At 38.7% G+C, this 24,394-nt stretch overlaps 1 protein-coding gene across 2 annotated transcripts in view; it reads left to right on the top strand.

Moving 5' to 3' along the window:
- The window catches only part of ONECUT2 (one cut homeobox 2), a 94,284-nt gene extending 72,212 nt beyond the window's left edge, over nt 1–22,072 (top strand). For both annotated transcript variants that reach the window (XM_060761313.2, XM_060761312.2), the window contains one exon: nt 9,484–22,072. In XM_060761313.2, the coding sequence (XP_060617296.2) occupies nt 9,484–9,770 (287 nt within the window). In that variant the 3' untranslated portion in view covers nt 9,771–22,072. The remainder of the gene's footprint in view (nt 1–9,483) is intronic.
- The last annotated feature ends 2,322 nt before the right edge of the window (nt 22,073–24,394 follow it).

The following is a 24,394-nucleotide window of genomic DNA, read 5'->3' as shown; positions in this document are numbered from 1 at the left end:
AAGGAAGGGAATAGCCTGGAATATCAAATGCACGATCAAAATGATCCCCTGCCATGCCGAGCTGTGCTTCTTCCATCATCTAATATCTCACCATGGAGAAAGCTTTCCATTTTTCTCTCTTTTAGAGGAATGCATCTCAGAGGCAAAGGGGAGTAGATGAGGAATAAGACCTCTACAATTTCGTTTCCAGAGCAAACTTAACAGCTGGAGGAAAGTATTTACCGAATTGTGCTGAGAAGCATGCAGCCTTTGCATTATTTAGTATGAGCTACTGATAAGTCTAAGATGCAGGATGCCTCAGGCCATGAATTAGTGATGTTATAAAATAACCTCCCCAAAAAACCTTTTAGGAACTACAGCAAATAGGTAAGAGCTCCCGATCATATTCCATAGCTGTTCTTGGCTTCTCTTGGAACCCGTTTGGAGACAAGCATCATAAATAAATAAGCTAAAATGAAGAAAGATGAAATGTGTGTCCTGGGGGGCGTAGGGGTCTCCTATGGTCCAATTAAACATATAATAATTCCACAGGCACCCAGTATAAAAGGGTGGGAAATTTACTGGAAACTAAACAGAGGATTCTCTGAGCTCCAGCCTCATCAAAACCACAACTAGGGAAAAGAAGAGTGGAAAGCAAAAATAGATGGAAGAAACTATATTAAGCCCTCCACATCCACATAATCTGTATCCACAGATTCAACCAGCCACAGCTTGGAAATATTCCTATTTCCTCCCCCAAAAGCAAACCATGATAATCTAGGTGGCTTGGTATTATATTTGTATTTATTGCTTTATCAGGCATTGAATGTTTTATTTTTGTTGTTGGAATCTTCCCAGAGTTCCCCCGGGGAAATAGGGTGGAATATATATAAAGTTTTATTATTATTTATTATTATAAACTGGATTTTATATGGCAGTGTGGAAGGGGCCTAAGTCAGTCTTGCCAAGAAAACCCTATGAAAGGGTCATCTGATACTAGAATTGGCGTCAAGGCATCTAGCAACAACAAATCTTCTTCAGCCAAAATATTCTGATATATAATATACTGTACAAATACAGATAATAATTTCATTGATTAGTTCCTTTATCATTCATCACAGCTGTATCAGATCTATCCTGGGAAGAGCTCACTTGGACTTACTCCAATAAAGTCAATCCAATAAAGTTAACTTCTTTAGACTAAAATTACGTTGGCTACTCACCAAACTGGTGGTAGGTTTGAGATGGGTTGTAATTCCAAAAAAGTAATTTTTTCTGTGATTAGAGGCAGGCCTGTAGCCAGGGGAAAAAAAAAGGGGGGGGGTTGAAACAATTTTTATTTTCAGCGAATCATGGAGAGTAGGTTCATAATATAAAATAATTTCAATAATTAAAATAATTTAAAATAATTTCAGTTCTGTGACTCATTCTATATTTTATGTAGACTTAATTAGCAACAAAGTTTCAAGTCTAAAAAATCATGATAATTACTTTTAATTGCTAATTTAGTGGTTACAAAAGAATATCACAATGCCTATTGGAAACACTTGAAAACTGTGTCAATACACTTTGATAGATAAACTTTGGTTGAAACTCAAGAATGCAAGTCCTGTCTATTCTTGTCCTATTGTGCTTCTTATATATGTTCTCAAACTCTTAAGAGTTGGAAATGACCTTTCATTTGTTGATACTGGCAATGTTGCAGCAATCTGAAGAAGTTTCTTCACATTTGGAAAAAAAAGGAATATCACATACAAGATATGATTCCAGTGCATTTGATGCTTTTTCTGCAGGTGTGATCTTTTTCCATTTTGCATACAATAGGGCAAACTCTTCCATCAGCGAGTCAGTATCTTGAAGGCATTCATTGTAAAGTTCTGTACATTTGTTCAAGTTGGATTTTAAATGGCCACAATTAATAGGAAGAAACACTTGCAGTACCTGAACTACTTCTCTGTGCCTTGTAAATTTTTCTTGAAGCTGACTGTAGAAAAAGTCTAGAAATGTAATGCACACATTTAGTCTATAATATTCCTGGATGTTGCTTTTACAAGTCTGCTTTGAACAGATGTGAGGAATGCTAACTTCTCCACCCATAGTCTCTACCACCAATCTTGCTGTCTCAAAGATCTCTTGAAATTCTTTCACAGATACTGTGCACATCTACCTGGCTTTTTCTAACAGACTGTGAACATGTTGCAGACTACAGAAAATATTCACATCTACTCTTTGTAATGTTTTGCTAAGCTGAAGAGCTTATGACAGAAAGTTTCTTGAGATGCGTTGGTTACTACAAATTCAGCATTCAGAACAGCTAAAAGAAGGTGTCCAGCTTGGGAAGAAGTCTCAGAGTTGCATAGAAGATTCTCTTTTAGTTCTTCAAGTGTTCTCACCAACACACTGTACAGTTCAACAAAACTTAAACAGTTGATATTGTTTCTTGGCAGTGATTGAGGACTGCTGCAAGTCTTTGCTAAGGCTAGATTTAGTGAGTGTTTAATGAGATTTAATGAGTGTTTTTAGTGAGTGAGCACTGCAGTGGATGTAGAAAGCCATTGAATACTTCTGCGATATAAGTGCCTGTGCACCACTAATATGACCACTCATATTAGCAACTCAATCACAAGTTCAGTCCAGTTTTTCCAGTGTTTTCCAGTGTTTTCAAAAGAATGCATTCAAGTCCTCCACTTGTCATATTTCTTATCTTCACAAAGCCTATAATGTCTTCTCCTACTTCTGCAGCTTCAACATCAATGTACCTTACTTAGAGCGAGAACTGTTCTGAGGTATTCACATCCAAAGTTTCATCTGCCAAAACAGAGAAACACTGTGATGCATTGCATCTATCACCAATTTTTGACTATCTTGTCACCACAAATGTCTATTAGTTCTTTCTGTATTTGAGGGCTAGTATACTGGGCATTCAGAGCTGCAATTTCAAGATGACTTTTCAGGTCAGTATCTCCTGATCTGGCACAAGATCTCAACAAGACCCTGAAATTACCATAATTGTGCAAAGGATCTTCATGGGTTAATAGATCCTGAATCACTGCTCCCTCTTAAAGTCAGTTCTTGTCATCCAAAAAGGACAAGGGTTTCCGCAAATGGCAGAAATTCCTTTCTGTTTTCTTCTGGTTGCATTGCAGTAGTTAAGAAAACAATTTGATGCCCCGCTTTATGCAGTAAGTCTTGGGCTGGCTGCATCTTTTATCAATCCACAGAATGGGTTTCTATCTGCTAAGGCCGGGCATTGTACTTTGAAATGCATTCCTCTCTTATTAAGAAAATATTACTTGGGACTTTATTTCTTGGAGCCATTATTCCAAAGCAGCCAGGCAAACGAAGGTCCCTTCCACACAGCCATATAACCCAGAATATCAAGGTAAATAATCCACAATATCTGCTTTGGACTGGGTTATCTGAGTCCACACTGCCATATATTCCAGTTCAAAGCAGATAATGTGGGATTTTATTCAGCTGTGTGGAAGGGACCATAGATAGAGGAGACATACCACAATGAGCATCATCGATGTCACACCTCTTCTTTGAGCAATATTGCTGATTTGACAGTCCATGGTCATGCTTCCACGCATTTTCATAACCCCACCTCTTTGCACTTTTGTTTCTCTGTATTTTTAGAGCAACGTTGCAGGTTCATCAATAAAAATAAAAATAATTGTAAGATATTAAATAAACACAAAACAGCTCAGGAATAGCAATGGAGAGGCAGGAGAGAATCCCATCCCATGATGCCATTCAACTGCTGGCACAGAAGTAGAATAGACCTTTTGTACTAGGTAGGTAACAGGAATGTTGAAGGAGTGTGAACTATTGACAGGTTTTTTTCCCCATCAGTAGAAAGGAAGAGATTAATCATGGGGAGGAGGCAAATCAGCAGCAGGATGTGTAGTAGGGACCATCACGAAAAACAACAGTCCAGCTTCAGTGCTAGTTTGCCTGCCTCAAGCAATAGTCCTTTGGGTTTTATCTACTTCCTGTTGACATTTGAGAGCCTTTGGGAGGCCATCAAGTCCTCTTGACTTTGAACTCTCTCCCACTGTTCAAACATCATAGCTGCTTTTTCTGAGACACTGCAGATAATTTATATGTACATTCAAAATGGTTCTTCTTTGTTTTGTCGGTATACTTTATGAATCTGGAGGCCAATATCCTTTTTTACTGGGGAGTGGGGAATGGGACATTTTCCTTCTAATCTTGTTCTGCTTGTTGATTTTCCATTTGCAACTGCTTAGCCATTGTGTAGGAGCCCCCAATGGCAGTACTGAAGACCGACAGGTCGGAGGTTCAAATCCAGGGAGAGTGCGGATGAGCTCCCTCTGTCAGCTCCAGCTCCCCATACAGGGACATGAGAGAAGCCTCTCACAAGGATGGTAAAACATCAAAACATCAGGGCATCCCCTGGGCAACGTTTTTGCAGACGGCCAATTCTCTCACACTAGAAGTGACTTGCAGTTTCTCAAATCGCTCCTGACATGAAAAAAAGTCATAGTGTGAACAGGATAATGGACCATCTAAGCTTGGCAGGCTTATTCCATCAAGGTTCTTTTCCCTTTGTAACTAAAGACTTTATCGTGCCAAGCCACTATTTCATGTCAGTTGCACAGTCATCGATATTGCACGCATATTTTCAAGCAATTTTTAAGTTCCAGAAATGGTTATTACTTTTTAAAGGCACATATTTTTGTAAAAAAGACAATAAGATCAGAAATAGTGGTGGGGAGGGAGGGAAAGTGAGAGAGGAGGAGAATCCTGCCCCCCCCCCCCCAAAATGTCCTTTCCTGCCGACATGCCGGCACAGAAGCCGAACAGAGTCATTGCACAAGGTTGGTGATAGCAACATTGCAGGATTGGCTAGTGTTGATGGGTTTTGCCCATCAGTTTTGAGGGATGGGTTAATCATAAGGAGGAGGCGGACAGGCCACAGAATGTGCATGGTATCATGTGATCTTTGGTGATGGTTCTGCTTCAGTGAAGGTTTCATCCCTCATGTGATAAAGTCCTTATTCAGATTTTTACATCCTTTTCCTGAAAGATTATCAGACCACTGAAGAGCCTATTGAGGTATTTCCATTGCCTCAATGATTGCAGACTAATGAAGGGCCATCTCCTGGTTTGAGAGGGACCTTTACCAATGGCTGTCAATGAACATCTGCTTCTTCAGTGGATACCCTCTCAGCTATGAGTGGCCTTTTGAATTTTCCCATAGTACCCCCAAAATAGTATAATACTGAGGTATTGTGGGAAATTTCAAATAGTAGATGGAGATGGCCCTTCATTAGTCTCTGCATGAGAATTTGGAGAATAGTCCCACCTCCAAATTGATTCTTCCAGGTCCCCCAAAGAAGTTTGAAAGCCAATAGAAGAATCAAAATCCTCAGCCAAGTGACTCCAAATATCTTCTCATGTATCTGATATTAGAGGGCAGTGAGCCCATTGGCAATCTTATGTGCTTTTTCAGCACAGAGTCCACTAAAAGTCTGAACAAAAACCTCAATTGCAGCACTTTCTGGAATTTTCAAGCATAATGTTTTTTTATTGGATGCAAATAACAAGCTTGTAAAATGATGTTCCAACCTGCCCTTCTGCGTTTCAAACCAGAGGACCTCAGCTTTTTAAATGTGTTCCTGGCAAGGCCTTTGAATGCTCAAGGTTTTGGAGGGAGTGGAGGGGGGAAATAGTCTTGGCTCAGCTCTTGTCCCTCTAACCGTGTGCATTAACTTAGCCGATTAATGTTGCATTTACTCTGCACAGTACAACAGAGCCGAGCAGGAAATGGAGCACCATGGAGTTCAAAGGAGTAGATATAAAATATTAGGTCAAGAACATCTGACCCACTAGGCTAAAAGAGTTATCTGTTCCAAATTAATTTTAGTGTACTGTTAATGTGTATCCATTTGCTTCAAGGATATGCTTTATATATTGCTTAGGGATATTATTGCATGAATATGATATCCAATTGTAGTTGAGCTGTTGTTGATAGAAGATACATACCGGGCTGAGCATTTCAATATTGCATCTCTCTTCAATTGTTTAGTTGCGCCAATTTGACATTTGTGGTCCTGTGATTGTTATTGGTTTTGTACAGAACCTCGTAACTGGTTTTTAACCAGAAAATACTATTTTTTTTGTAGCCTGCTTGGGAAAAAGCTCATCTTTTAAAAATATTAGAATCCTTTCGTATGACCCAGCTGAAATGTATATTAATAATCTTGCACCATGATAAGTGAAGCATTAAGCAAACCGGTCTAGTTCAGCAGTCTTGAGAGATGGGTGCATTCCTGACAGAACAATTATGTATCTACTTATTTGGAAATATGTCCTGCTAAACATAATGAGAGTAAATATGCATCGGGCTGCTTTTACAAAGAAGGAAATGACAATGCACTGTTGCACTACACTCCTGGCTTCAAATCACCAACCTCTTTTCTGTTTTTGAACCACTTAGGTGGACAGTAAGCTGGGCTTTTAAAAAAACAGCTATTTTTTAACAGCTATTCACAGTCGGGAGCTCAACCCTGACTCAGGCTTTGAACTTGCCACCTTTCGGTCGGCAGTGATTTATTGCTGCTGTGCTACCAGCCCAGCTCAGAGTCTACACTACCAGATAATCTGGGATAAGAAGATAATCTGGGATGAGATCCTGGGATATAGGATAGTGTATACCTAGTCTTAGGTCATATCTGCATGCAAAAACAACTAAATGCAATCACTTTTTTCCAGCTCTGTAAGAATATGATGGTTCTGCATTATTTCCAGCCTACATTTCTTCTTTGGGCTTTTGTTCAGAAAAAAATGTATTGGCATAATGATGAAGAAGAAGTAGATCATGCTAATGATGATATGGGATAAAAAGAGGAAATACTGGATTTGAAAGTGCTGAGTGTGAACAAATGCAGCTCATGCTTTGGTTTGTGATATGGACAGAATGTGAGGTCAAAAGTGGACGGGGAATTTGAAAGAAGAAAGAGAAATCATACAAAAAGAGGAAGGGGGCAGAGAGAGAACACAGATGTTTGGAGACTTTGGAACACCAGACTTTGGATTATGAATGCATTATGTGTACATCCATTGTTCACCCCAAAAGGAGTTCATATGTATTTCATAGGGTTGCGGGCAATAGATGATGCACAGGCAAATACCATATAAGCATGATAGAATGTTCATGGTCACATTTGAGGTGCCTACCTCCAAGAAGACCAGAGGACTAGTAGATAAAACCAGCAACAGCTGTTGGGAATAGACTAGGAAGGCAACATATCCCAGCATCCAGGAAAATTATGACATCACTAGCATAGGCTGTATGGCCATATTCCAGAAGCATTTTCTCCTGATGTTTCACCCACATCTATGGCAGGCATACTCAGAGGTTGTGAGGCATCTTCAGAGACCTCACAACCTCTGAGGATGCCTGCCATAGATGAGGGTGAAACATCAGAAGCGAATGCTTCTGGAACATAGCCATACAGCCCAGAAAACTCACAGCAAACCAGTGATTCTGGCCATGAAAGCCTCTGACAACACATCACTAGCATAGTTTGGCACTTCTCACTTTCCTGCCCTGAGATCAGGAAAGACAGCAGTAGTAGAGGACACATGCAAAGTGGAATGGGGAAACCCAGCTCATCCCAAGTGTAATCATAAGAAATCAGGGGGGCACTTGCTTTTGTCATTTGCTCACTTACAACTGTACTTGAGAGAGTAAGAATAGTTTAAATGGAAAAGGAAACACCATGATCAGGTAGCCAACAATCAATCAATATGGCTAAATCCATACAATCTGGTTCCTTCACAACATGCTGGCTTACAACTCCCAGAATAGATTGTTGAGGGTTTCTAGGAAACGTAATCCACCAGGTTGAAGAAGGCTGAGATGAGGAGAAGTTGAAGAAAGATACAAAAGTTTGTGTTGAATGCAGAAAGTGGTAGAAGCTAGAGAAGGAACTATCCCATGATTAGAAGTAATTTAGTAAGTGTGCTAGAGGGAATGGACAGGTGTTATGGCTTGGAATAGTCTAAGTCCCTGCTCAGTGCAGGATCTCCAGGTAGAATAACTTTAAACAAATAGAGAATGCTTCCTTATTGTGCTCTAGATAGGCTCATAACTTCCATTCTGACTTCTCTGCTTAGGAAGTCCAGCTTTTAGTGTTTCAGTAACCTTAACTTATAGCATTCTTGTTTAGCTTCACAGAAACTTAAATATCAGCAACATTTTACCAACATAACTTTATGCCACTTAGCACTTTTGTCCTCAGACTATTTTCAGTCCAACTGAAACTACAACGACCTGGTATCCCAGGGCAAAGCGGTGTGCTGGCTTCCAAATAAGCTCAAAAATTTTGATCCATAAATAGATAATGGAATGTAGTTCCATTTGTTTTAATCATCTGTTTTAAAGGGTCTAGATTTCATAAGAAAATAATAGTTTCCATTAGTGCTATAAGGTGAAAACAGATGACAACGTGTATTAATATGCATAAAATTGTTAATGTTGATAATAGTGTTTAGTTGTCTATATTTCATCTTAAGTTGAAAGCATGAATTTTAAACTCATGTCATGTGGTTTGGTCTCTGTCCTGTGTGATTAATGTATATTTTACATAAATGTTTTGATCTGTATCTTTTATGAACTGAATTTGAATGTGTGTTTGTAGAATTTTTAGATAGCATTTGTGTGTTTTTAATTGTGCTGTGAAGGTATTTAATAATGTTTAATGTTTATCAGGGAAGGGTCAATTTTGATGTTTTATACTGTTTTTTATCAATGGCATTGAATTATTGCCAACACTGTGAACCACCTGAGTCGTCTTTGGGGTTGAGAAGGGCAGTATACAAATTTATTTATTTATTTATTTACCATATTTATATACCGCTTCTCTCAGCCTGAAGGCGACTCGAGGCGGTTTACAATCGGCAATCAAATACCACAAATAAAAAAATAATAGAACAACAAAAGAAAACTGTGAATATCAGCAATGTTGCATTGACTTTCTAATAATGTGACATTCAGCATCATTTCAGGAAAGCTTTACAACACCATCAACGTAAAAGTTTTATGACTTTCTCCAATTCTTTCTGACCTCTTAGAATGGAGGCAGAGCCTGTAAAAAAAAGTTAGGGTGCCTCCAGTGGGGTCCTTGCTGTGCCCAGAAGCTGGTGTGCGGTTTCTATCATGGAAGGAACCCCTTGATTATAGCACCAGGCAGTTGCCCACTCTGCTTGTATGGCAATAGCTGCCTTGTTAATTACACACTTGGTACAAACTGAAAAGGTACATATAGTCTGCATCAGTCACTCTGAGTCAGAGGAGATGGGCCTGAGCGGGTGGGATATTGACGTTTCTGCAATTTGCACAATAAAGTTTAACAGTATACATCTACTCTAAGGTTTCATCAATGCTTTCAATGTATCACCTGCTCAGTTGATTGGTACTTATGCATACATTGATTCTTCTTTTCTTTTCTCTTTCTATTTCTCCCCGGCAAGCATGCAAACGCAAAGAACAAGAACCAAATAAAGATAGGAACAACTCCCAGAAGAAATCTCGTCTGGTTTTCACCGATCTCCAACGCAGAACACTTTTTGCCATCTTCAAAGAGAACAAACGTCCATCCAAAGAAATGCAGATCACCATCTCGCAACAGCTGGGCTTGGAACTTACCACTGTCAGTAACTTCTTCATGAATGCGCGGAGGCGGAGTCTCGAGAAATGGCAGGATGATTTGAGCACCGGGGGATCTTCCACAACCTCCAGCACTTGTACCAAAGCATGATCAAAGAACCGAATCTAAATTGGGCACAACTCAACTAAGATATTTGAAAAGGAATGGATTCTTAATGGGGCCCTTCACTGGTGATTTGAAAGCACAATTCTCTTAAACAGTAACACCAATTTACAACATGGGGACATTTAATTTAATTTAAAAGACTACCAGTTTTTTTGGGGGGGGGCTGTTTTAATGTGCAGGTCAACAATACACTCAAGGCAGACTAAGCATGTCTCAAAGAAAAATAGGTAATTCATGACCCAAGTTCATCCAGGGCCAGCATGGCAGAGTCAATCAGAGCTTCTAACAAAATCATTCGCTTTGAGGTCAATGGGATCCATGAACAAAATAGCACCCAGAGTAGCAGATTATTTACCAAAAGAATTCAAAACATGTCTGACCTATTTTGTTTTCAGGCTGCTTAGATTCTCCACACCAAAGCTCACAATCATTGAAACATACAGGTTCTGAGCACAAATTTGAACTAGACCTAACAACATAAGGTTTTTCTTTCAGAAAGTCAGGCATTGTTACAGTATGATCAGTATGATTTGACTTAACATGCTTGGCTTTGTTTTAAAAAAAACCTAATTGTCTATTAATGTATGGTCTTGGATCAGTACAATTTGGTTCCCTTGAACCCAAACTATCAAGCACAAAGACAATAGACTAAGAAAACAGGACCAGCTCGGGACTCTTTGCCTGTTCTTACAAGACGTGCTCGGAGTTAGGGGGTGTTAGTGAACATGTTGGTTTCAAGCACACTTTTGCAGGTCACAATTTCTATTTGTACATAGTGCCGACACACACTCAGGAAGCCAGTCATAATGTTACCACACATAGGGCAAATGCAACACTTCTCCAGCTCTAAGTCTTTCTTTGTTACGAGGCATCTAACTTCACTGTGTCATCATCATTATCCTAAGAACACGCTTTTCTTTGCCACATCAATTCTGTATTCAAGTTAGTTGGTGTTTTTAGGCAGGAGAATAAAGCAAATACCTTGACGATGTCACTCACTGACCACTGGAGCACGTAGTTAGACAAAAGGCTCTCCAAGTCTTGTCATGGACAAAACCATCATCACCTCTCCCTTCATCTAAGAATGCAACACGCCAAAGATAGCAGGATACTGCAAGCCAAAGATCATTATACCTTTGCCATTCTTCTAACATCATTGTCTGTGTCATCATTGCCATCTTTGTCCAAACAGTCAGGTTTGAGAATCCATGTGGGTCAAAAGTACAGGTCTCTTTCAGTTCACCCTTCCAGCGAACTGAAAAAGTTCTCTGCAAGTGAAGTCGCGTTGCTCACTTTCAACTGCATTAGGGTACAGTGTTCACACACCGAGACACACACCATCTTTCTCATCAGAATTGCTCTGGTCATACAATGTGCATATTTACCAGTGAATAGCCCCCTTCCTTGGAACACCACTTGAGTGTTCAATAGCAAGCCAAATGCTGTTAATGATCCTTTAAAGACACTTGAGACTCTTTTATGTACTACTTAATCGAAACCAAAGAAACTTTTTTCTGCACCTACTTCTTCTGCAACAAACTGTTCCGTTTAGGGGAAAATAATAAAGAAATGAATAATAATTAAAAAATAAAATAAAACCAAAATAAGGAAGCACGTCAGGAAAAAAAATACCAATGATAACACACTGTGTTTTGACAGACATCTTGGGACATTTTTAGGAAGCAGAGTTCAAAGAAAGGGTTAACAAGAAAGGAAAACGAATGGAAAAGCCAACGGGATTGCTGCTTCATTTGACAACTCAGTAATCTTAAAGTTGAAGATTGTCTTTAATTTGTGCCTATGCAGTTTTTTCAAAAGAACAAGGAACAGAGCAACCGAGACCTCAACAGCTACAATACCAAAGAATGAGGATTTCGCATGACTTTAAGTTCAGTTCATTATCTCCCCTTGCACAGCTAAAATGCTTATAGCACCATTGATCTGTGTAAAGGTAAATTGATTCTGTTTCTTTTAAGCAACAGCAAACAAACACACAGAAGGGATATTTTTTCTAAGTTATTTTCTTTTTTTCCAGTTTCTGCTCCCACATGGAATTTTACTATAGAATTCCATGGGCTCCAAGTATAAGATGTTGGGATACTAAGCTAAGCAAGCTCCTCTAACCAGAACTGGTGTTTGAGGAAGACGCTTGCCAGTTCAGCGTCAGCTTTGTTGAATGGGTTGTGTGTATTTCATGCTTTTCAATGACAAATCTAAGCAACGGGAGGGAGGGAAATGTTTTGTGAATGCAAATGAAATGATGTTTTGTTGGTTGCTATATGGAATAATCATGTGTTTCTGAGAAACAGCCCATGCCACATCATCTTTATAACCCAGGGAATGATTAATTGTTTTTTTTCCCCATCTGATCCTCAAGAAACAGTGATCACTGAATTCTGACCACCCAGATCCATTTCTCCCCACTAGATCTGTGCTTATGAGAATAGAGAATCCTCTAAATCTGGTGTTCATTATCTCCCCACCACACATCTACATCCCTGTATTGCTTTCTTGTAAACATCTAGGTCTTATAAATACCATCATTAGACCACTTCTTCCCTATGAAGACTGTTAAGCAACTATGCCAAGAAATCCATGGGCTTGTAAAGGATTCTGAGATGAGACCTTATTGCACATTCTCAGTTCAACCTGGGCAAGATTGTCTTGCCTTGCTGAACTGTAAATATGCCCTATAACACACTAAATCCCATCTGTGCAACCACAGTTTGCGGGGAAACATTAGCAGTGGTAAGCAAATCATTATTCTTAGGAAGGTTGTTTCCAGGACTATTGTCTTTAGAAACCCCTAATCCAAATTGTTCCACAAGGTGGGAACTCACTGATCTAGAGTCTTCCTTTATTTTTGCACCAATTTTTAATGTGGGAAGCTTTTCCACAATTCACCAGAATTCATTTCGCGTACTTTGTTATACTGCAGGAAAAGGATAGTGAAGAGGAATCACTACTATTAAAGCCTCAGGTCTTTTAGTTACAACAACTTTGTGTTTTGCAGAGGGTCACGTGCCCAATTTTTATTTACTAATATATCCTGATATTTAAAAACTAGAGGAACATGTTGTGTGCACAAATACATAGATGTATATGTACCAGTTGTACATGGATCCATTTACACACACACACACACACACACAGAGAGAGAGAGAGAGAGAGAGAGAGAGAGAGAGAGAGAGAGAGAGAGAGAGATGCATTTACCAGCTACCCTGAACCCCATTATTGCTCTTGGCTACCAAATCCATATTGGAAACCAGGAACAGCTCTAAATTGTACCTGCTAAAATCCAGGCATCTGGCACATGCAACCAGCCATGATCAATCTATGTTGTTTAAATGCTATCTACATGAAATGAAGCATTAAGCAGAAATATTTCCCAAGTCTATTTCACCAATCTACAAATGGCAGCTAACAGCTTTAGCCAGTTTATCACTGATAAGCATGTGCCATACAGCTTTCATTCTAGGCGCCAAAAATATTCAGCTCCTCTGTCCCCTTTTCTGATCCTAATCTTTTGTACTTTTGCTTTCTTTTGCCAACCAAATTTTGTTTTGTTTTGTAGCTGAACTGTTGGAACATCCTGTTTAATTTTGCTTTCCAATCAGCCACGTCCAAAGTGCAAATACATTTACAGGGGACTGCCAGCCATTTAAACATGTTTTGTGCATATACTGATCAAAGCTTGTGTCTATTTGCATTGAGTACTGTCTGTTCCATGTGCACAGTTTCAGAAAGAAACGGTAGCGGAATAGTATCCCAACATCTTTCTTTACTTTTATACTTGGAGTTTTTTTTCATGGGCACATCCAAGATGAATTCAACTTTCAAGAAACCTTGGATATTGTTTAATCATCTGTGGAGGAACAAAGAATGTGCTTGATTACTTCGGTTGAATAGCTTTATTCTGGATCTCTCTTAACTAAAGCTAAATCCAAAGACCTACGAAGGACAAAAACCAGCAAAACGTAAAGCTCAGACCGACTTACGGGAATAGCAACCTCCTTTTTTTAAAACCCAAAAAAGAAACAAAAAACAAAAAAGAGGAGATGTGGCAATGACATAGCTATGGGGGAACAAAAATTCTGATGTTTTTTTTTTCTTGCTTGTCACCATATTTAAGTATTTTGTGATTTTTATAGATTATTGCTTGGCCTACTCGCTATTTATTATGGGATTTGTTTTGCTTTGTTATTGTTTGAAAAGTTACACGGTCATCTTCAAAGCCTTTATTTCTTTCCTTTATATGTTTTGGGCTGTAATGAGTAACACTAATGATCAATCATGAGATTTATTTTAGTTAGATAGAGAACCAAGCCCAACATCTTAGCTCTGCTTAAATATGTATTCCAAGTCAAGGTCCTATTGATTCCATTGGCGTCAGGACACAGTCTTGGACTTTGAACATAGATTTAGCTGGTGCTAAAGCTGGAGGGCCAGAAGTCTACTGATTACCTTCTGTGATGATTTTGATGACATTCCTGATTATTTTGGTTGCAACCCACCTGGATTTGGTCCTAACCACATCCCATTGAAATTAATGGAGCCGGTACCAGGGTATAGAAGTTTGGTACCATCACCAAGTTCAATGGTATGTGCATGCGATCATCTCCCTCTGGGTTGTGCCTTTAATTTGCTAGTGTTAATTTTTGCTTATTTATCAATCTTAGAAGTGTAGTGCATCCTAGATGCAAATCTGAGGTTAGCACATACATTTAATGTTCGGGAGAGGTATTGGTACAGCTTCCAGAATCTGTTACAGAAACAAGGTGAAAGATGGCAAGTTACCAAAAATGATTAAAGATGTCCCCCACCTTTCTCCCCGAACAAGGGTATGTTTTATATATTATAATCACCTTCAATGGTTTATAAAATGATCAGTTTTAAGTTATTTAAGTTAATTCCTCCTCACCTCACTAAAAAAAACCCTCTCAAAACCAAAAAAAGTGAGGCTTACTTTTTAATTATTATTACGGCACGTAAAAGCCTTCATAATATAACTTATTTATTTAACTTATTCAGCATCTACTAAAGGTGCCCTTGTATAGTTTATATTTTTTTTATGAAATCAGCGTAAAGCACTACAGTTTATTTGCTGTCAGAACAACAGAGTGATTTTTTTATTTTTTATTTTTGGACAAGCAAGGAATATTTTGTCTAAAAACCATGCATTCAGGAACAACAGGGGATTTTTTTAAAAATGAAAACCAAGACACTACAACACTTTGCCTGAACTTTGTGGCTTTTTAAAAACCTAAACCTAAGCTGGGGGGATAAAAATATAAAATAACAACAAGCAAAAAAATAAAATAAATAAGTAAATAATTTTTAAAAAAGAGAGAAACCCTTAAAAGTAGCTGCTTCCAAGAATGAACTTCGTGTGTGTGTAAAAAAAAATAAAAATAAAAATAAAAGGATTTAAAAAAAACAGGAAAAAAAGGAAAAAAAACTTTCTATTTCTAGTGAGAACCAAAGAGGCTACCTCACTGACTTTTTCCATTTGTAATTTTAATCGTGTTGATGATACCAAAGATACCAAAGATTTCTTTCTCTGTGCGGTCTGCATTTTGCTTGTGCTCTTTATAGTTTTCACTTTTTCTCTTTTACATCCAGTATGTACAGCTGCAACTCAGATACCCCCAACCACCCCAAGAAAGTCTGTTCAAGGGAACTGCTAATTCTGACAAAATCCTTTTCTGTGTTTCACTTTCTGCCACCACCCTTTCCGCTCCCAGCCTCCCAAAAGGAGGCATTTCTAATAGCTTGATTTTAAGCACCTATTGCCTGATGCTGTCACGGTGTTCCATGTACAGAGAAGACTTTTGCCTGGAGTTGCCTCATGGCATGTTTCTCCCTTTCTCAAGTAGCCTGAACCACATGGACAGGGATGCACATTTCCATCTGAAAGTGCCTGAACTGGGTGGCTAAGGAGGTGTATGGATGAGGATGGATAGAAAGGGTCCTTGACTTTGTGGAGAAATGTTGTGAGCCAGAGAAGCTACCTTCAATTATTCACCACATAGCAAGGTCTTCACAGTTGATTTTGTTTTTCAGAACAGTAAGCCCAAACCTCCATGATAAGTCATCTTTGAAACATAGTTTCAAAAGCAGATTGTGATATGATGTGGTCAAAATCTGATGTTTAGTAGGGTGTAGGAAGAGAAATACTACCTGGAATTCTTGTCCAAATTGCTGTTTAGAGCAGTGGTTCTCAACCTGAGGTTCCCAGATGTTTTTGGCCTACAACTCCCAGAAATCCTAAGAGCTGGTAAACTGGCTGGGATTTCTGGGAGTTGTAGGCCCAAAACATCTGGGGACCCAGTTTGAGAACCACTGCTTTAGAGCAATGGTTCTCAACCTGTGGGTCCCCAGGTATTTTGGCCTACAACTCCCAGAAATCCCAGCCAGTTTACCAGCTGTTAGGATTTCTGGGAGTTGAAGGCCAAAACATCTGGGGGCCCACAAGTTGAAGAACCACTGGTTTAGAGTGTAGATCACCACCTCCATCCTGCAAAAGACGGAGGAGTAAATATAGTTCTCCATGTTCATACTTTGGGCCAATGTGTGGCTGTAAATGAACCAGTCTGAGTAACATTTAGATTCACTCATGGGACACAATCCAAAAAACCCTAAATATACCAAATCCTATAATTCCAAATTTACATGCTTAAGATGTAGGCTGCAGTGCAAAACACACAATCTCTAAGTGTGGATCAAAGGAGTAAATGGGCCAGAAATCCTTAGCTGTGCCCTTGAGTTTGTGTTGGAGTCCTCTTTTACTGGGAAGAAACACTACTGAAGGTCAGTAGGACTAAATTCAGGTGAATATCTTATATTTCCCATTGTGCCCACCTGGTTCTAGGTGCATTCAAGTTTTTTCTGGGCCATACCCATTTATAGGTGGAATTCAATGTTCCTGCACATATCCAAATCTCTGGCAGAGTTGGTCCCCTCCCATAGAAGAGAAAGCTCCGCAAGCCACCCCTTTAAAAACAATAGATTGTCCTCTGTGTTGAAGTGACAAAGGAAAATTCCTCATACCTGCAAGCAGTATGCACAGGCATATTAAACACACACGTCAGCTTTCTGTACATGGAACTACTGGGTCAGGTTATATGTGTTGTTATTATCTCGTGGGACCTAGAAAACAAAAAGAGACAGTTGTGTTGAATATGAGTTCTCTTTGGTTATCCTTTTTCTTCTTGCTTCTAGAGAATTATTCTTACTAAAGTTTATTTTATTTTCTCCTGACAGCTGCTAGATACTTTTTGGATGTTTCTGGGGGATTTCACATAGGATTCATGTAAAAGCATTTCCCCTTGGAGATATAGTTTAGGGTTAAAAATCTAAAATTGGAACATGATTGTCTCTTGCTGAGATAGAATTCCTGACCATGGAGAAAGCTAAATGAAACCTCCACAATCCAAGACATTATTCCATTAAATAGTGGTTACTAGGAAGCAAAACCAAGTGTAGGCAAAGCTTGAAATTTAGCTTTTGTTGGACCACGCACTCCCATGAATCCCACAGCCAATATGGCTATAGGCTATATTGGCTGAGGGCATTCAGGGAGGTGTAGTCTGAAAAAGTAATGTCTGGGAATAGGATTTCAGCTTCAAAACTTGTATAGTTGTGGTTTGCCCTTTATGGAGGGTAAAATATGTTTACTCTCTGGAAAGGTGTCTGATTTATGGTCATCTGGTTTAAAGATTTCCCTGTTGTGAGGTATACTGTATATATATATAAAAATCAGAGAAATATTCCAAATTGGATTGTTGTAGGTTTTTCAGGCTGTATGGCCATGCTCTAGAAGTATTCAAAATTCATAGGCACTGGACAATATTCTACATCAGGAGATGTAGCTATTGTGATGGAGCTCCATCATCATATCTACATCATATTCCCCTTCAGGAAAAAAACCTCTAGCCTTTCAGTAAAGCAGTCTCCACCAGGGAAAAGATTTCCAAGGCCCAAGGAAGCAGGACAGCGTATGGTGACATTTCCATGCCCTTCCCAGCAGAAAGGCAATTTTGCACAGAAAAAAAAAATCCCAAACTGTGAACAGATTTCAGATAATATGTAGTTTTCACTGACTTTCTGCCAGTGAGAAGGAAATTGCTTAGATTACCCATTTTGTTCCTTCCAGATAAAAATTAGCAATGAATTGCATCATAAAAATAAAATCATTAAAATAGGACCTTGTGCCTTGTCTGGGCATTTTAACAGCAGCAGTTCAAGGCAAAAATTCCACCCATTCAGAAGAAGTCTCCCTTTGGGAAGGAACTGTGGATAGTGAGGGAAGCATTTAACACCTATCCATCCCATGTATGCTCTTAGTGGTCTTATAAATATCAGTCTCTGCAGATATAATATTGCTTCAAACTACAGGAAAGGAGATTCCACCTGAATATTAGGAGGAACTTCCTAACTGTGAGAGCTGTTCAGCAGTGAAACTGTCTGCCCTGAAGTGTGGTGGAGGCTCCTTTGGAGGCTTTTAAACAGAGGCTGGATAGCCATCTGTCAGGGGTGCTTTGAATGTGATTTTCCTGCTTCTTGGCAGAATGGGGATGGACTGGAAGGCCCACAAGATCTCTTCCAACTCAACTTATCTATGTTTCCTAACATAGCATCCAACCAGATAAAAGAATTACAGGAGGGCTCAAAAGCTTGCTAGCCAAGACTTTTTGGTTGGTTATAATAAAAATATTGCCATTCTATGGATACCTTTCATATAAAAGAGCACACCTACCTACTATGTTTATGGTAGGACTGGGACGGTGCTATGGTATGTATTAGCAAACTGAATTATTACTCCTAGAATAGTAATCCCCCAGTTTACTTCTTCCAGTAAAGTAATAGCAGCTGAGCACTATTTTCAGTTTTATGCCCACACACTGTCTTTTCCAATGGTTCAACACAATGAAGTTCCACACTTTGAAATATGATTTTTTGCCTTTTTAGAAAAACCCCTCCCCTCCCCACTCTGTAACACATTCCCCCCTCTCTTAGACCCTACAGTGTACATTTTGTGGCAATATGCCTTCAACTTAGAGCTATAATGACTCTCAGGATGCCTTCCATGTGTGGAAGAAAATGATAGATCCTTTGTGTTAACCCTTTCCCAGCCTGGCCTTCTGCACACTTTGTGTGTCAAGGAGGACCAAAAACAACCTGGACACAGAAAATGGTCAGAATTGGCAGGACCCCTTGACAGCAATTGCATTTCCTCTCAGACTCATGCTTCACGTGCAAAGTGTGAATTTACCACAGGACGAGTGCCTTGCTTGAACCAAAGCAACGATTTTGCCAGTCTAGACCTCTCTGTGCTTTTTTTTTAATTCTTCCTGTGAATACCTCAGCGTCAACTGGGCCGCCATATTGTAACTGGTGAGCTTATTGTACTGTGGTGCTTTGCAATGCAACCCTGCAAAGAACATCATTTGTAATAATAATGATGATGATGATGATAATGATAATGATGATGATAATAATACCAAAGGTCCTTTCCCTCTTTTCTCTCCTCTCTTCACCTCTCTTCTCTTCTCTAATTCTTCATGGTTCCAAAGCTTTAAAATATAAAACCTGGGCATGTTGGCAACGCAGACCGCTCAATTCCTTACCGAATTTTCTCAGATATACCTCATAGATAATAGTGTTTAGAGTAATGTTATTATAGCGTATGTAATAAATTATTCACTTGTTTCATTTTGGTAACTGTGATTTAAAAGAAATTTAAAAAGCTTTATACGTTTTAGGTTGTGCTTTTGTAATAGACAGGAAAAAAGGTGCGCTTAAAGATGTGTGTCCGTCTTTCTTCCCTTTGGATTTTTATTTATTCTGGATTGGGGAAAGTTGCAGAATGAGCCCAAAGTTTACAGTTTTCATATTTTGCTGACGAAACAATCTGTGTTAATTTGCTCTGTTGAAAAAAAAAGTATGATTATTTTCCACATTTGTGCTACTTGGTCTGAACAATTACTTGTTCTGTGTTAACGGTGTAGTATTATAATTAGCAACCGCTATAATTTCAGTGCTATCATTTTGATGCATGAGGCATAAGGAAGAAAAACTTAGCAGTGTAATGCATTGTGGTTCTTAATAGCAACTCTTTTCTCTTCATTTGGAAATAGATGTTTCCCTTTCATTTAATGAAATTTATTTATGCATGGGAGCCTGTTATCCGTTAGCGGTCGTGGAACAGTTTGTGTATACATGCATTTAGACTGTGGAAATGTGCACAGTTCTGTCTCATGAAGTTGAAATATCAGTTTGGCAAAAAGAAGGTATTTCTTTTGGGATATACTTTGAGATCAGTGCACATTTGGAAAAGGAAAGGACACCCAATCCAAATTGGATTCAATGTTAACATTTAAAACAAAATATTAACTCATTGGCAACTCCCTCTTTCTAAGACAAATATCTTTTTACATGAGGGCAGTTTGAAGAGATATGTCTTACTGGAGATATGAGTGAGCTCAGCTGTGCATTCTTTCCCAATACAAAAGCAGTTCCTTTGGCTTTATGGTAAAACAGACTCACAAACAGCAATATCACTGCAGATCTGAGAAGCAGGGCAGCTCCCAATTTGCTGGGAATGAACGGCCATACACTTGTTGTGCTATTTTAACAAAGCACAAACCAAACACAATCAGAATTAGCAAGCTCTGTTACAGTCTTGTTGTGCACTCCAACAACAAGATACTTTCTTAGCTCAGTTTCAATTGCTGCTCGTCTATTTTTCCTATGCAACTATATTTCCGTTCTCAAGTATTTCCAAAGGATGTTTGTTTGCTTCATTTTGTAGCACACCAAAAAGAAAACAGAGGCAGTATTTGGGAGGCTATCACAGGACTAAGTAAGGCATCAAAGAAGCTAATGGTTTAGTAAAGATGTGTATTTTTTGGAGTCAGGTCAAAAATACTAACTGTGTTCGAAGCCATTTTGCTAGCTTGACCAAGCAACTGAATCTTGACTTAATTTTCAAGGCTGTCTGTAGATTCCAACTCTTAAAACAAATCCATGTCTAGTTTGACCCATCATGTTGGAATCAAAGCACAACATTAGCTTAACCATATGGATAGAATAGGCAGATCCTAAAGTCTTCCACAGCTCTTGAACCAGACCTGACATGGATAACATCTCAAGCATTTTGAGATTGTGCTGCAAAAAGAGTGTCATTTAATAGAGGACTATGGGGTGCATTCATGTATTATGTGAGACTGTCCTTGGTCCACTTTGCCCTACCAAGAGCTGCCAACAATTCCTCATCTAGACTTGAGAAGAACAAACAAAATTCCTCACCAGCAGCACATTGGTTATCCTTTACTTTGTGTGTCCATCACTGATAGCTTTGGATAGATGTTCTGCCCATAAACCCATGTATCCAAGCACCACCATAAAGCCAAATAAACTGCTAAGAAAGTAAGTACACTTTACTTTCTTTAGGAAAGTGCAACTTAGGGATAGGAGTGTGTGGAAAACAGCAGTCTGCTATACAAGACAACGTCCAACATGAACATCAGTAGCGTGTTTATATGTCTTTTGTCATTAAGAATATACCTGGACGTGTGCTTACATTAGTGCAAAGGAACATATTTTTGTTTGGCCTTATAATAGTAGATTGTGATAAATGAAAGCTTTGTACTATAGTCTGTTTATTTTTGTTTTCCTATTTATCTGCCAAAGATGGTAATGGATACAAGGATTTTAAATAGGATTTTTTTTGTAAGACAGTTAATGATTGTAATAGTGTTAAAACTTCCCAAAAGCTTTATATGTTCTTCCGCAATAAGCCAAACCAAATATTTGTTTCAAGGAAATTCCAGTCATGCTAACAGAGTCACAAACCATACTTAACCAAAAATGCCGTTTGTTGTAATGTTTGCATAATGTTCAAATGCATTTTTTTTCTTTCAATCCAAAGGAAATAAGGGGTATATGAGAGAATGGCAACGCCTACCATTGTTGAAACAACCAATGGGTGGCCCAAACTTACTAAATTTTGCCAAGAAAACTTGTAATTTAAGGTATATTTTATAATGCCGTTATATGTCTTGGGTTTTTTGGTTATTTTTTATTTTATTTTGTGACGGTGATATGTTAAATCGAGTGTTCCAGACAAAATAAAGTAGCTACAGAATGAATGTTATTTTATTATTAAATGGTTTTTACTCAGTTATTTGTGCCAACAGACATCCTTTACCTTAATAACAAATTACTGTATATGTGTCAAAGTCTTAATTTATAGTTCTTGATGTGAAAATAAAGAAAAAAACACATATGGTTTGTCAAAGTTGAATAAATGGAGAGAATCCTACCTTTTTTTGGCGTTTTCGCGCAAGAAAGTGATGCTATTATGTGTGCTTTTTCAGTTAGGAGTAGAATTGCAACACGGGCCATTGGTAGAACTAGGGACATGGCTGATAGAACATCTTTTCCAAAACTCATACCTACAAGATACCCCATGGCCTATGGCCAAGTTGGTGAAATGAAACCACAGTTGTTTTTTTGGCATCTCCACCATCACCATACAATTCCACTTTTGAAGGAAAAGGGTTGCACACAGATACATGCAACCCTTGATCTGCACACACCTGCACAGTTAGGACTTTAGAGTCAACAGAAGCCTTGTCCAGGTAGTCTTTCTAAAGAGGTGATGAGAGCAGCATGCTACTTCTTTCCCCATGGCATTGCCTTGCTTTCCTGAAAAGCAATAAGGTTAAAATGGAGTCTCCTATATGCATGGAAGCCTTCCATGTGATTCTACATTCTGCTGTTCTTGTGTGGAGAACCTCCACAGTCAGAAGAGGCTCTTCTCTTCAGACTCACTACTTTTAATGTAAGCAAACTAACAAAGGAGGAAGGCAGGCTTAGCAAACTCTCATCCTTACACGTTGGTTTAACCCAAAAGATCATAGAATCATAAAACTGCAAGAGACCACAAGGACCATCCAATCAAACCTTCAACCATATAGGAAGAAACAAAGCACTCCCTGCAGATGGCCATCCCATCTCTGTTTTAAATTTCCCAAAAAGGAGACTCCATCACTCTCTGTGTCAGACAGCTCTGGCCATCAGGAAGTTGTTCCTAATGTTTAGGTAGAATCTTCTTTCCTGCAATGTGAATGGATTGCTACATGTCCTAGAACAGCTGAAAACAAGTTTGCCCCCTCCTAAATATGACATACTTTCAAATATTTAAACACAATCATCCTTTCTTAACATTCTCTTTTCCCAGCTAAACATACCCAGCTCTCTCAGCTGCTCCTCATAAGACTTGGCTCCCAGACTTTTTGGTTGCTCTTCTCTGGACACATTCCAGCTTGTCCATAGTCTTCTTGAATTGTGGTGCCCAGAACTGGAAACAGTTCTTGAACAGGGTGGGAATGATGCATCCTTCCAAGTGTTGTTCGACTACAACTTCCGGCAGCTATAGGCAACACAATTAATGATGTAAGTTGCAGAAATTAGCAAACTAATGACTTTTGTATGACCACAAAATTCTGAGCTAGCTAGAGTTCCCCATTTTTTTCACTTTGTTGACTGCCAAGAGGATGGTTTGTAACTCAGTGATAGAGTTCATCCATTGCATGTAGAAAATCCCAAATTTGAAAGGCCCGTGTGCAAAACTTTGTCAAGTCACTGCCACTGGAAGACATCACCAAGCAATTGCTTGAAATAATATAAGGCAATTTCTCATGTTCATACCACCGCACTGCAGATTGAGGTAGATATTAAAGCAAACAGAGTGACAGTTAAAATAGCATAATAAAGGGAAGTAACTTAATCTAAGCACCTGTATTGAGAAAGGGAATGATTAGTTAAAATGATTTAGCCATTAGTTCAAACGAGAGAAAGATTACACACTTTATACAGAACAGCCTTTCCCGATCTGGTGTTTCACAAATGTTTTGGACTAACATTGCCAGTTTTCCATGCTGGTTCGAGGAAGATGGGTAGTGTAGTCCAACATATCCATAGAGCATCAACTCTGGAAAAACTGCACAACTGACTCAGGAGAGAAGAACATCAGAGTGAATACATACATATATAAAAACATATATTAGTCTGTCAGTCTAGTACATCTGTACAATTCCTTGCACACAGGGATGCTTCACTGTTACAACAATCCTTATGGAGGTCCATTCCTTGAATTAATCAAGGAAAAGGAACACTTATCATTCGCCATAAGCATTGCAATCCTGTAGAAGATTGAACTCTGCATGCTTTTTATCAAATAATAGCAAACACAGCAGGAAAGACAAGGAACGATTATACTGTATAGGTTAAATATCCCTTATCCAAAATGCTTGGAACCACAAGTGTTTTTGATTTCATTTGTTTCTGATTTTGGAACATCTCTATTTGCCTATAGATACACATGAGATTTCTTGGAGATTGGACCAGTCTAAACTCAAAAATCATGTAACATTATGCACACATTGCCTGAAGATATTTTTACAAAATACTTTAAATATTTTTGTGCATGAAACAATCTTTGTGTACACTGAACCATCAGGAAGCAAAAGGATCACTTTCTCAGCCACCCTTGAGGACAATTTTTGATTTTGGACCATTTATTTATTTACTTCATTTATATC

This window comes from Anolis sagrei, chromosome 2 (assembly GCF_037176765.1).
Source record: "Anolis sagrei isolate rAnoSag1 chromosome 2, rAnoSag1.mat, whole genome shotgun sequence".
In the NCBI taxonomy this organism is placed as follows: Eukaryota; Metazoa; Chordata; class Lepidosauria; order Squamata; family Dactyloidae; genus Anolis; species Anolis sagrei.
Note: the sequence above shows the minus strand (reverse complement) of the source record. Positions and strands in the feature narration are given on the sequence as shown.